Source organism: Anoplopoma fimbria, chromosome 19 (assembly GCF_027596085.1).
Source record: "Anoplopoma fimbria isolate UVic2021 breed Golden Eagle Sablefish chromosome 19, Afim_UVic_2022, whole genome shotgun sequence".
NCBI classification, from domain to species: domain Eukaryota; kingdom Metazoa; phylum Chordata; class Actinopteri; order Perciformes; family Anoplopomatidae; genus Anoplopoma; species Anoplopoma fimbria.
Window position 1 is genome coordinate 15,244,742 of NC_072467.1, and position 13,693 is coordinate 15,258,434.

General features: G+C 41.3%; 1 protein-coding gene across 3 annotated transcripts in view; it reads right to left on the reverse strand.

Annotated features, from left to right (window-relative positions):
- Window positions 1-490: 490 nt before the first annotated feature.
- The window catches only part of wwp2 (WW domain containing E3 ubiquitin protein ligase 2), a 55,602-nt gene continuing 42,399 nt past the window's right edge, over window positions 491-13,693 (reverse strand). For 2 of the 3 annotated variants that reach the window (XM_054619725.1, XM_054619724.1), the window contains exons 13-24: window positions 12,082-12,210; window positions 9,974-10,052; window positions 9,752-9,823; window positions 8,600-8,688; window positions 6,625-6,784; window positions 4,761-4,894; window positions 4,296-4,436; window positions 4,061-4,181; window positions 3,328-3,432; window positions 3,113-3,209; window positions 2,367-2,439; window positions 491-1,294 (exon numbers count right to left, since the gene is read on the reverse strand). In XM_054619725.1, the coding sequence (XP_054475700.1) occupies window positions 1,195-1,294; window positions 2,367-2,439; window positions 3,113-3,209; window positions 3,328-3,432; window positions 4,061-4,181; window positions 4,296-4,436; window positions 4,761-4,894; window positions 6,625-6,784; window positions 8,600-8,688; window positions 9,752-9,823; window positions 9,974-10,052; window positions 12,082-12,210 (1,300 nt within the window). In that variant the 3' untranslated portion in view covers window positions 491-1,194. The remainder of the gene's footprint in view (window positions 1,295-2,366; window positions 2,440-3,112; window positions 3,210-3,327; window positions 3,433-4,060; window positions 4,182-4,295; window positions 4,437-4,760; window positions 4,895-6,624; window positions 6,785-8,599; window positions 8,689-9,751; window positions 9,824-9,973; window positions 10,053-12,081; window positions 12,211-13,693) is intronic. The other variant, XM_054619726.1, reaches the window with a different exon arrangement.

The following is a 13,693-nucleotide window of genomic DNA, read 5'->3' on the forward strand; positions in this document are numbered from 1 at the left end:
TGTGTGTATTCAAGTTATCACATTATGGCAGTCATCTCATTAATAAAAATTATAAACACAGATAGTTAGTTTCCATCTTTTGTAAATTTATTTGGATTTCATTGTCAATGAAATCTGATCGAACCACATCTACAGTTTTAAGTTAAATTCAAAATAAATAATACTTGATTTTCCCCCCCAAAACTTTAACTTTGATTAATGCATGTTAAGAGAAATGCTTAACATTTGAAACCACGTTTTCACTTCTTTAACAATCAACTTAAAGTTCAACAACCACAATGCTTGAATGCTAAGGAAGCTTAACTGCACTAACTCTGTGTTAGTTAGTATGTACTTTGTTGGCCTCATGCTAACATTGTCATTGTGATAATTGTAAGTATTTAACTCAAAGCCCCCTGTGTGCGAAAGCCTTTACTCTGATTTATATAACGTGACCCCTGAATACATCACGTCAAACTGTCTCTCCAAAAAAAACAAAAAAACAACAAAGCAGATTGAAATCTCATTTATTTTAGTTATGTACAGAGGACAAAAATGCTGAATTTCACAAGTAACAGAAAAATAAAAAATAAAATCACATCTGGTCTCTCTATCCTCTGTAACAGAGGGTCACTAGCTCATGATAACGGCTCTCTGTGTCTGGTGTACAGACACACATGCTCTTGCTCTCTTTCTGTCATCACTTTAAAATGTTAAAAAATGTAGTTTTCTCTTGTAGATATGTTATACTGCATTTGCGGGTAACTGTGCTGCCGTCGTGAGTCGCTGCTAACGTTAAAACTATCCGGTTGTCTGGTTTTTTGGTGCGTTTCGAAGCGGTGAGTAGAGGTGCGTGTAGAAGTGTGTGTGTTTGTGTGTGTGTGTGTGTGTGTGTGTGTGTGTGAAGGAGGGGGAATACTCTACTCAAATATAACTCTCTGTATGTGCCTTCCTGTCAATCCCACATAGACATACACACCATTTTTTATGCATATACACAATGTCATCAATGTGAGCAACCACGCAGACATACACAGATAAGCGCACACACTCCGACTTTATCCCATTTCTCTGCTCACACACATCATCCCCTCCAGGTGAGGGGCCGCAGATGACAGATGATTTTTCAGCTCTATGATTAACAAATGCAAAAAAAAATATTAATAATAAAAGAACTATCCCATTGAATGAGCAGTTCTCTCCGTTTTTCCTGCGTCACTCCTGTCCGAATCCCTCCGTCTCCTCGATGGCGAACAGGAGTTTCTCTCGGAGCTGCTCCAGGCTCCTGTAGGGCGGCAGGTCCAGACGGTTGAAGCTGTGAGGACGAGAACATTGTGTTGTTCAGTTTGTCGGTTTGACATATCAGAGATGTCCCCATCTGTGTTGTCCACATAAAAAAAGTTGATTCTGTCTCTGCCGTCTCACAATCCTACACACCAAATTACTTTAGTCATTATCTGACTCTACCAAAGTGTAATGTATGAATGTATTTTAAATCACCATGGGTTTAAAGGTACTATCTTCATGATTGTCATGAAATCAAATCAGTTTTTCCTTTGATTACCTCCCTATACAGCAGATTTCATTGTTAGTGTCGGAGTCCGTCATCCCAGCTCTGGTTTAATTGACCTACCTACACACGAGGGATTCACAGGAAACGATGCACAATATAATCCATTAAAAATAATATAAGATTAAAGGTGCACTTGCTATCTTTTTGGACTCTTCAGTCGAGTTCAAGGCCGTGGTCTTTTCAATGCAACATTTCTGATCAAATGAACTCAGATGTGTCCACATTTAAATGCAACCTGCCTGATCGGACAGTGATATGTTTCGTGGTCAATAAAGTAGCTGTAAAACGGTGGATTAACACATTTTATTTCCCAACTATTCACAATAAAGCATTATTTTTGTTTTTGCCGTTACTATTCCTCGTTTCAGTATTCGTAGACTTGTTTTATTTAAGATCAGCCTGCTACCAAAGCTCCGTTAATTTGGTGATAAACACATTTTCTTGTGAATTCTTCATGATAAAAGTCCCCCGTTATTTTGTTAGTTGGCTATTTTTTTAAGCAGCAAAAACAGTAAATGTTTTTTCATCAGCAGTAACTCAGACAACTGGTCTGTCTCAATGAGATCCTAAATATGTGAGCCAGGCTACATTGCCTTGTGGTCTGACTGATAGGAACTCAATGCGAGCAAGATCTGATTTTAGAGTGTACAAACTTGACATTGAATGTATCCTGGCATGATCGGAGTCGCATTGAAAAGACAAGCAGTACCAGGACCTTACAGTCTTCCTCTTGTCTTCAAGAACATCACTGAGAATGTCTCAGAGTATTTTGCTACACAACGTCACCATGGTAACAGATGAGGCAGAAGCTTACCATGTGTGGCTTCTTGGAAGCCAAGTCTCCTTCCCCACCTTGTCAATGCAGAACTTCTGGGGACCGTTACTTCCTGCACAGGGAAAAGGAAAAAACAAGTTATTTCATTAAATACATTTTTTCCTTTTTTTAAAATGGTCTCACAAAACCACGTAACTCAAGATTTTTCTTTTATTTAATCTGACCATGAATTTAAATACACTAAATTATCGTGTAAATTTCACGATTCAAGTAATGGGTAAAAAAAACCTGTAGCCTATTACAACTGCTTACAACATAATGTACAATTCCACAGCTCTAATTCCATCAGTACAACATGTTACACTCATCACTTTGCTGCTCTCTCGGTTTTTACAAAAAAATACTTGTTTCATACACTTATTTATTCCTGTTTTTCACTATATATTTTTTTCGGACCAATGTAAATGAAGCGTCAAGTAGATTTTTCACATCGAAGCCTTTAATACCAATAATGGCAAGGCCGTGATACCATCAGTGTCATCGAAGTGAGGAATCTACTAGAGGTGACGGAACCAGACTTTATTCTCGATCGTTAAAAACAGAAAAGTGAAAGGACCGGAAGTGTAGTTTCTGTTGGAGAAGAGAAACAGAGCAGCAGAGTATGACACCACTCTCTCTGTTGGTGTACTGATGGAATTGGTGCTGTGGGCAAAAAAATAGCTGATGGAAAAATTGAATCTCAAGAAATACACACTACTCATAATAAAAACAACGTTTTCACGAACCGATGAGCTCAGCAAATCCTCCAACAGGCAGCCGACAGGTTCCTGTTACAAACTGAAGCAGACGGATTCTCTTCTCGTTGTCCATCTCTTTCACCACCTGCAGAAACACGACTCCATCATTCACATTCGGACAGTGTGTGTGTGTGTGTGTGTGTGTGTGTGTGTGTGTGTGTGTGTTTTGATCAGTAGCCTCTGTAGCCACAGTGTGTCTGTACCTGCCAGAACCAGTGGATCTGCTTGCTGTTCTTGGTGTAATGTCTATAGATAGTGTTCTTCTGCCAGTCGGTCATGTCGATCTCCTGCATCCCGCACAGCATCAGCTGAAACACACCACAGTCCTGTCCTTTAGTATGTTTGTCTGACTCAGTGGGCAGAAGACAATGCAGGGACGGGACAGTGTTGACCTGCTGAGTCACTGTATGTACTGTCTCTACTCCAGAATGATCTAATTCCCAGTTTGGACTGGGCAAGGCCCAGGATCAGGAACATTTTACAAACTCAACCAGTGTAACTGACAAAAAATAGGCAGGAACAGATGTTCAGTACAGCCAGTATACGTTTGTGTTAACCTGTAACCTGACATTTTTTAAATGAGACATGTAGAATAAAGTGATTTTGATGAACTATCAGAATGTTAAGCTTCCATTTGGTTTCTTTTCCTGACTAAAGTGTTCGTAACACAACGGTTCAAGGACTGTCGGAAAGTTTAAAAACTGACAATAATGTCTGTTTTTAAAGCTTCATGGTTTTTATTAATAAAGGCATGATTTTGGAATAGTCTCCAAGTAGCTTTGAGTTTGTGCATCCTGCTAACATTATTTAACCACTTCCACTCCTTTCAGAGGTGCTTGGTTTCTAAATGAAAGGAGAATTTAACCAGTAAAAATGGAAACAAAGCTGCCCTACTGGCTTCTCCCTCCCCCCCGGCCCTCCCCCGCTGCTCCTCACCTCCAGCTCCTTCTCGTCGAAGTAGCGTAGCCACTCCAGAGGAACCACCTCGTTGAAGCCGTCTAGGAAGGCTTTGGTCTGCTCCTCCACGCCACGGGTGAACCTCCAGTCCGTCAGCAGGCTGAGGGGTGAAGGAAGAGCAGCAGGTCTTTAGGGTTCGGACTCCGGGTTTTCTGACATAGAGTTCTCTGAAGACTTTTTTTGTGAACGTTCAGGTTTTTTCGTGTGAACTCACCTGATGTACTCCTCTTTGTTCTCCTCAGTGACCAGCTCGTTCTCGCCATCGTCCTTCAGCTGGTGGGTGGAAACCTTCCCGAGGATCTCCATGTCCTGAGCGAAGTAGAGCTCCACACCGCACTCCTCCAGGTTGTTCTCTCTGGACACACAAACACACAGAAACACTTTAATCTAAGAAGCAGTGTTCTTTTAATTGCTACTCTGCCTTTAAGACACTGAACTGTTTAACTTCTCACAGAATGGGAAGCTAAACCTCATCTGCGTCCAAAGTTTATTGATCATAAAAAAAAGAAAAGATTTCTGGAAAGATTCCATTTTAACCAATTTCCACTTTTACATTTTAAATTTGTAATAAATAGTAAGTCCTTTATCGCCAGTTGTCTGTGGACTGCCATGCCAGAGAGAGGTGAGAGATGAGAGCTAGGGGGTTAGATCGTGTGATCACCCATCCTGCAGTACTTACTTGACCCACATGATGGAGTTATAGAACTCGGGGTCTATGGACTCCAGGTCTTTGAGTGTGGGCTTCTTGTCCAGCATCCGCTTGTAGAACGGCAGCGTGAAGCCGGTGTCGATGAACTTCCCGTGGTACAAAGCCTGTGGGGTAAGATTCATTACTTTAGAAACCACAATAAGGGACTCAGAATGATGTAGATAAAAACACAGAGTTGGTTCACTGAACTCCCGGGTCTAGAGCTGTAATTTTGTGACATTATAGTGTTATTGGATGGTTGGCCGACATATGGTTCCAATTTGTTCCTGACAAATGATAAAATACGATGAATCACCAGGGATTGCTCCGTGCCCATTCAGGTGTTGGAACTGTTTTAACAGCCAGTCGCCTTTACAGGACACATGAATGGGGCTTTTATTTCTGGCAGCGCAACTTAATTCACTCCACACCTGCTGATGACGAAACAATATCTGATAATCCATGTGATTGGTCCAGAGGGGAACCGACATCATAGCCCCTGCCATGTGTTATTCTCTACCTATTTATCCTTATTTCCCCTGTGAGAACTACGAGGAGTCTGCTTCAAACCAAGTCATAATCCTAGCTGTGTGTGTGTGTGTGTGTGTGTGTGTGTGTGTGTGTGTGTGTGTGTGTGTGTGTGTGTGTGTGTGTGTGTGTGTGTGTGTGTGTGTGTGTGTGTGTTCAGTGAGACTCAGCCAGATGGAGCTGTTTAATGTTAAAAAAAAAAACCACACAGGGATCAGAGCTGTGATGAGCCAAGAACAACACAGACGCCCACTGACTGACTCAGACTGTTCTGCTCTGTCCTACTGTAGTCTGACTGACCATGTGTCTGTCTCACAGCCAGCACGGCACACACAGACACACACACACAAAAGACAGACAGACAGGAAGGTTTATAGACAGAGTGTCAGTGGAAAGTGAGGTGTAAATGTAAAGAAAAGAGAAGAAAAGGGGGGTTTGGTAGAGACCAGCATCTTTATAAGGGAATTCAGCAGAGTGCGTTTTTTGGACTAAATTTAGGCAGCCGCTGGCGGGCGTGGGCTGGGCGCGGCGGTGAGGTCATGGTGTGGGTGAGGGGTGGGGTGGCAGACGGAAGGAGGGGCGGGGGTGTCGGTTTTGGGACCTTTCTTTCTGGAGTCGATCCCAGAGGGAGAGTGAGACATTATGGTGAACACTGTACATCACGTATAGAGACTGGAGACTGTATGAACACTGGTGTAATGAATTGTACACCTTGGTTGTTAGCACATAAAGGCGGCATGTCCAGAAAATAAGCACACACATGTGGGCACAATGTTTCAGTCTTTGCTGGTAATTCTAAGAAAGAAAAAAAAGTCTGGTTTCATGCTTAATACTCCTTGGCTTTGAAACGTCCCGCCTGAGGAGATAATGTTCGCAGAATCAGAAATCTCTTTAAATCACTTCTTAAAGCCCATTTATACCGACTTGCTTTCATGTGCTGTCCTTTTTTATGGCTTGTATTTGCTTTTATTGCTTTTACTATTATCTTCGCCAGGAGGATCATGCGATCCGTCACACCACGTGTGTATCTGTGAGTGAGTGTGCACTTCTGTGTCTGTCCATGGCTAATCTCGTATTCTGCTGCAGCTATGCATACTATTTTGGGTGGCTAGTTATGGCTGCATGCTCAAGGACTTCTCGTGGTTGCGGCGTATAACACTTTCTCAAAACATCTTTTATTGCCTGTTTTCATACGGTCATTGACTGCCTGCTGACTCCTTATTCACAACTCTGAACCGCCCCTGGTATGTTTGGCTAATGGCTAACAGAACACAAACTATGGGAGCAAATCAAAGCTCATGAGTGACTATTCCAAAATGAAGCTTACCATGGCGATGAAGCGTCCGATGAAGCGGAAGTATGTGAGGTGGTCGGGGTTGATGGAGGAGGCGGGGTTAATCTGCAGACAGTAGTTGTTCTTGCCGGCGTATTCAAACAAACAGTACATGGGGTTCAGCACCTCGTGGGACAGGAGGAAGAACCACTCCCTGCAGGGCAAGAGGACAGTACAGGAGATATGAGAGCTGAGACACGACAGCACGGGCGTACTATTATTTCTTTGTTTTTTTAAATACAAGAAAATAATGTTGCTTGATTCAGAACTATCAATTTTTATCAAAGACTAGTTCAGAGGAGGAAGCAGAACAGTTTGTTTTAATTACTGTGAGCGGAGACAAAAAAAACAATCTAAGCACATTTTGAGGTTTGTGAACAAGAACAGATAATATGGAGGAAAGAGGACATCTTACAATCACAGTACATTTAATCCAAGGACAGAACACGATCAACCAGCACAGTTTATAGAAAATAATAAAAAACAACAATAACAAAACTCACAAAAAAACTTATTCTACCTCTCAGAGGAATGACACATTGTATGTCTGAAAAATGGTAGTAAATCAATAATAGCTTAAGTAAATCAGATTTTAAGATGAGTTGGATGAATCTCATTTATCCAACAGATAAAAAACAGAATATACTGAGTCTGTAATTTCAGGCAGGTCTAACTTTAAGTGCATCTCCAGTAAGATTGGATTTAAAAAATATATATTTTGTGATGCTTCTTCGTTACGGTTGGGTATCTAATTAAGTATGTTGAAAAACCCCCATCTTAATCAGGGATCCCACTTTTTTTTTTAGTTTCGGCCACTTAAGTTGTATCCTGAAATTTTTCCACGACTGGTAAATTGGTCAACGCTTTTGTGGGATCCCTGTAAATGTGATGAGGTGTATATGAGGAGTATATGGAATTTGATGAGTTAAATTTAATTTAATACTGTCAGATTTAATAAAAACTCTCAGAAAACAGAGGTTAATACGCAAAATATATAATTAGAACTTAAATGAGAATAAGACTCCTCATCTAGGCTATTTCTTATGGTAATGTTATGTAGACCAGCTGTCGAAAAGAGGAACTTTATCCCTGGACAGTGGTATAAAATATAACATATAATACATCGACAAGTTTGACACATAAATTACATGAAGACAACACGTGTAACATGAAGGATAAATACAACAGAATCAAATAGACACAAATAGACTGTGGGATGATGTTAGACAGAATGAGGGCCCACCACCACCAACACCAACACCACCACCACCAACACCACCACCACCAACAACACCACCAGCTGCAGCACCAGCTGCAGCACCAGCAACTAGCGCTCCCAGGGGCCCCTGCACTCCCCGTCGGGGTTAATTGGAGGGGGATATGAACTGACGGACGGATGGACGCAGACACCTCACAACATCCCGTCCGTGGTTCTACCCTGTGGTAGAACAGCATGATGTCACCTACCATAGGGTAAAACCACTGACGTGACACCGGAGACAGAGACACAATGTAAAAAACAATTAAAATAAACAAACAGGAAACAAAAAGATGAGAAGGCCCGCCAACAGAAAAACAACAACATATACAGGGGGGTGGGGGATACATGTGATGGGTGGGTGGAGGGAAGTAGGACAGAAAGTAAACAAGTTACGCAACAATAAGAATTTATGGATGGAGCGTTTTTGAAATCCAGCAATCTTAACACCTTCAGCCAAGGAACCCTAATGCCCAACGCCTCTTTATGATCTCTTAAAAAAGTCTGGAACTGCAGTTTACCAGAGTTAGTTTTGGTGGAGGAGGAAACTGATGCAGAGATGGAGAAGAGGCGGGGACAGGAAAGACACGCCGTCACCAACATTAATAAAACCAAGGGGTTGAATGTAAAACCAACCGCACCCTTAATGACGGAAATAACATAAGGAGAAGAAGTAGGAGAAGGGTGCGTTTGTTTTGCTATTGCTCTCACCTGGCGATGCCGCCGTAGTCCAGCCCCTCCTCTCCTCTCATAATGATGTAGAGTCTGCGGCGAAGGTCGTACGGCTTCACGTTCATGATCTGAAGACACGACAGGATATATTATTACGGGCAACATCTGAGAATACTGATGTAAAACTGGAGTCATGTACAAAGTGGAATAAACGTGTATTTACACCTTTAATTTCCCCTTATGCGAAAATAAATGATGATTAACAGATTTTTTTATTGTGCAAAGTCTGAAATCATCGCTGTGTGTCAGGTGCATATTTGTTTTCCCCAGTTTACGGATACTTTTGTCCTACAGAGGCCAAACTGTGGCCACTGGATGTCAATTCAATTTAGTTGAATTATCTCAATATCAACTATCTAATATATCTCAACCAATATTGTACAATTTCTGTCTGTTCTGTTTGTTACATCTTATACACATATTAGACAGATTTACATCTTACATTTATATTTGCATCGTAATCTTTTAAGTGGGTGTTTCTGTCATGAACAGAAACCAATATTTAGTTATTTCTGTCAGTTTTAACATATTTACAGATTTACACATAACATTGTAATATTTTAAATGAGCACTCAGGCCATGCAATGGATTAGGGTTTTAAAGTAATGAATTAATTTAAAAAGAGCAGCAGATAAAGAAATACTTTTTGTAATATGTGGACACACCAGTAAACAACTGTAATTTTAAACCTTAAACTGTTTAGTAGTGATGTGTAGATATTTTGATTGATAAACATTTGGCCCACGTGGTTTTCTGATCTAGAAACACTGATGTTCTTGCAGTGTAACTGGTTGAAAACTACAAATTCCCTTTTGTTTGGTCCGTGACTCCTAATATTGTACTGTATGTGGCCCAAAACCAAAACAGTTTGGTTGAATCAAATGAAAAAAAAATTGAAATGCGTCTGGTGAAATATTATAATGACTGCAGACCGAGTTCGGACTCCAGATAAAGCCAATAACGGGGTTTAGTCTAGTCATGAGTACTTTTGCTGGAAACATATACATGTTATACAGGATGTATATCATGTTTTTTGGTTATAAGGTTAAAATATTGCAAATTAAACACAAGATGAAGTAAATGTAGGTGTATTTGATTGTAGAACAGGTGCGCGTTGGGTTGGTCTCTGACCTGCTGAAATGAGTCCTCAAACAACGTCTGTCTGGACACGGAGATCTTGACATGGCTGGGCAGGGCGTTGGACTGGACCGAGACAAAACACAAAACATTCATCAAGAAGTTAGAAGCTTAGAAGATTTTTTTAGTTTCTTTTTTGAATATTATTGTTAAACAGGTGCACAATATGAGCAGGGAGGTGATCTAAAGGGTTGAAATCATGACTTTAACACTTACATGGCACAGGAAACGGAACTGGTGATACTTCCACCTGAAGCTGCGGTCGTAAGCGCCTGGTGACCCGCCCTGCCTTGACCTGCACACACACAAAGACACACACACAAACACACACACACACACAGAAAAGAGAGGAACTGTCATTTTTCACACTGTTAGGGCAAATTCCATGTAGATAATAATCCAAAACAAAATGACTGACAGCCGTGGTGTCTTATTGTTGTCAACTCTTTATCGGTCAGCTGATCAACAGAAAGGTAATGGTCTCCTTTAAATGCTCTAAACCCTGAAACACGCCGGCGGGTTTGAAAGGCATGTTCTCTTTTTTTTTTTTTTAATCACCAAAGCCACACCGTTTATCATAGCCTGGAGCTATAAAAACAGACAATATCAGCGTATAATCATCTTTCTGATAGTCCTTCAACACATCATGAGCCATGAACACTCAATAGAAGTTCAACCAAATATAAGCTTAAAAATAGTTTCATCAAAATCACTTTACTCGATATGTCTTATTTAAAATGTTGCCCAAAATAATCGCACTAATTGACTTGAAAAAAATCACATATTTTTTTTGCTCATCAGCACAACGGTGAAGCCAGGATTAACTCGGCTGAGACCAACAGTCAGGGCACAAAAAAACTGTGAAACTTTGCCTGAACTGCAGGCTGCTGAACACAGAGCAGAGAGGAGAGGAGAAGCGGTAAGAAGGGGTTTTAAAAGTGTAAATAGTTCAATGTATAAAGCATGTGGAGACTGATTATTTCCATAGAGGTGAAAAAACGAGGCCGCAGTGAGTTAAATGTGACAGGAATAAAGAAAAAAAATAAAAAAACGACACCCTGAAACTGCCTCATGTTCCAGGTTTGCGGTTCAGAGACTTGACGTAAAAATATCAAATTCACACCGGCCGTTCTGTTCTCAGTCACGACTCGGTGTGTCTGGGTCTCAAACACAAGAAGTGAGTCTGGGCCTGCAGCTGTGTTAGTATAAGCTCCACCAACCCACTGCATACACACACACACACACACACACACACACACACACACACACACACACACACACACACACACACACACACACACACACACACACACACACACACACACACACACACACACACACACACACACACACACAGGGATATGTGCCTTGTCAGCAACAGAGAGACTGAGACAGGGAGAGAGTGAGTTAGAAAGATAATGGGAGAAGAGAGAGAGAAAATGAGATGAAGAAGAAGAGGAAGGAGGCCTCTAATAGTCTGGGTTTGGTGCTTGGCGAGCTGCCGGGCTCGTCTCGGTTTTTGGGGTTAGGAAATGGAGACCGCGGTGGAGGAGCGCTGCAGGATCCGGAGTAAGAACAGTGAAGCCCTCCGTAACCAGCACACTAACAATACGCTGACATATCAGCATGGAAAGCAGCTTGCAGATGCACACACAGACACACACACACACACACACACACACACACACACACACACACACACACACACACACACACACACACACACACACACAGACGACATGAGCTAATACACACTGAAAAGACACAAACACAAGGGCACCCACACATGCCAGTGCAGTCTACTGTCTCACATCTGCACATTCTCCTGACTTCTGCGGTGAGATTTTAGACCGCTTCAAGGCAAGCAAACATCCACAGGCTGAGGGGAAGAGGTGTGTGTCAGTGTGTGTGTGTGTGTGTGTGTGTGTGTGTGTGTGTGTGTGTGTGTGTGTGTGTGCGCTAGCTTGAACAATGTTGCTGTGAGGTTGAGGTTGATTCTGTCTGGTCCAAAGGAATATTTAGAAATAGAAATGAAATGTAATGGATAAAACATGGGCTCAATAAAAAGCATATACAAATATAAAATATGATTAAGAAATAGTTTTGACCTCTTTTCATGATCTTTTAAGGTTTTCACACCATGAGTGTCTAAATTGATATTTAAAATGTCAGACCTAGGCAAAATCATTGTGCAATAATTTGAAAGAGAAGTTGATTTCCAGTGTTTGTTGATTGACAGAGATCACTTCGTCAGACTGTCTTTGCCTCGGCCTGTGACACACTAAAAGCAGGTTTTGGGGAGGAAGGGCTGAGAGAATATTTACCCTGGCTCAAACCCGGGTCGGGGGTCTTTAAAGGTGGTGGTGCGTGAGTTGTGGTCCACAAAATATCTGACTCCCTCGGCGGTGTACTTCATCTCCCAGCCCGGGGGCAGGGGGTGCTCCTTGATCATCCTGCAACAGGGAGAGGGGGGGCAGTGAGCACGGTCCCAGCCCAAAGGAGGGGGCCCCGTCCTGGGGATGAAACTGACACACCTCTCCACCACCCTGTGGATCTGAAGCCCGACAAAAACCTCTGCAGCTTCCAACTACTAAAAACTAGTGACTGGGAGCAATATTCTTAAAGCGACAGTACACCCCAAAATCAAAACTACATATTTGTCCTCTTATCTCGTTGTTTTGGTCTGAGTTTGGTAGTTTTGGAGATGTTGTGCCTTTTCTTTAATATAATGGGACTAAATGACACTCGTCTTGTGGTGCTCAAATCGCCACAAAAAAAAACATTTTTGAAAAACACGACAGCAAGGTCTCTCTTCAGAAACCATGACCCAGTTACTCAAGATAAACCACTGAGTTTGTTGTGAGCAGTTTCACGTAGGAACTATTTTCTTTAACAATTGTTCCTACATGAAACTATTCACATCAAGTGAATATACTCTCATTATACCAAAGAGAAGTTAAGACAGTTCAAAGGCCGATATCTCCCAAACTACGCAACTCACACTAAAACTATCTAGATTGATTAATAGCTCTACAGGTGAGAGGAAACATACATAGTTTGGATTTTGTGGTGAACTGTCCCTTTAATGTGGCCATCAGTTCCTCATTCCACCCATGTATTATGTGCCTCTTATGTATTATCTCACGTTTGAATCACAGAACTTTTGTAAGTTTGTCAGAAAAAGAAATAACGAGCAACCTTTATAAAAAAAATAAAAAAAAGAAAAAAGAAAAATGTGGGTAATTTAAAACACTTCTCCTGATAACGTTTTCCAATCATCTGGACTTTTTTTTTTTAAATGACAAAAAAGAACAAAACTAACACTGAAAGGCATTTAACAATATTTAACGCTGTTTTGCAGGTATTATAAAATCATCAAAAAACTCTTACAATCATCTGGATGAAAAAAATGATTTTTAACTTGTTTCACGAGCCAAGACACAAGTTGTGTTTTTTTAATCAAGGTAGCCAGTAAAGACTTATGTCCTTACTTAGTTTGTAAGACACAAGAAAAACGTTAAGGTGTTCAATATAGTGAACTACAACGATGGCAAAACCTTAACATTTAGTTTCACAACGTTTCAATTAGCCATGGACATTGGTCTTTCTGGTAAAAATTGGTTTTGCCAATTCAGATGGTGAGAAACGTTATTGGCGATGGTGGGAAAACGGTCTGAGCAGCAGTCAGCGTGAGTGGCTACACTTAGCTGTGCTACCAGATGAGAGGGACAAACCACATCTCCAGCTCGCCCTCATGATGTCATATAGAGAAGATGCACGTTCTAAAAGTCCGGCCACAGAAAAGGACTGGAGATTGTAATCTATAACACGTGAGTTTTGACTTTCTCCGAAACAGTTGGAGGCTCAGTTAGAGTGAGTGAGGTGAGAGGAAAACAGTTTGGCTCAGGAAGTGTTTAAAGGTCAAAGGAAATAGAG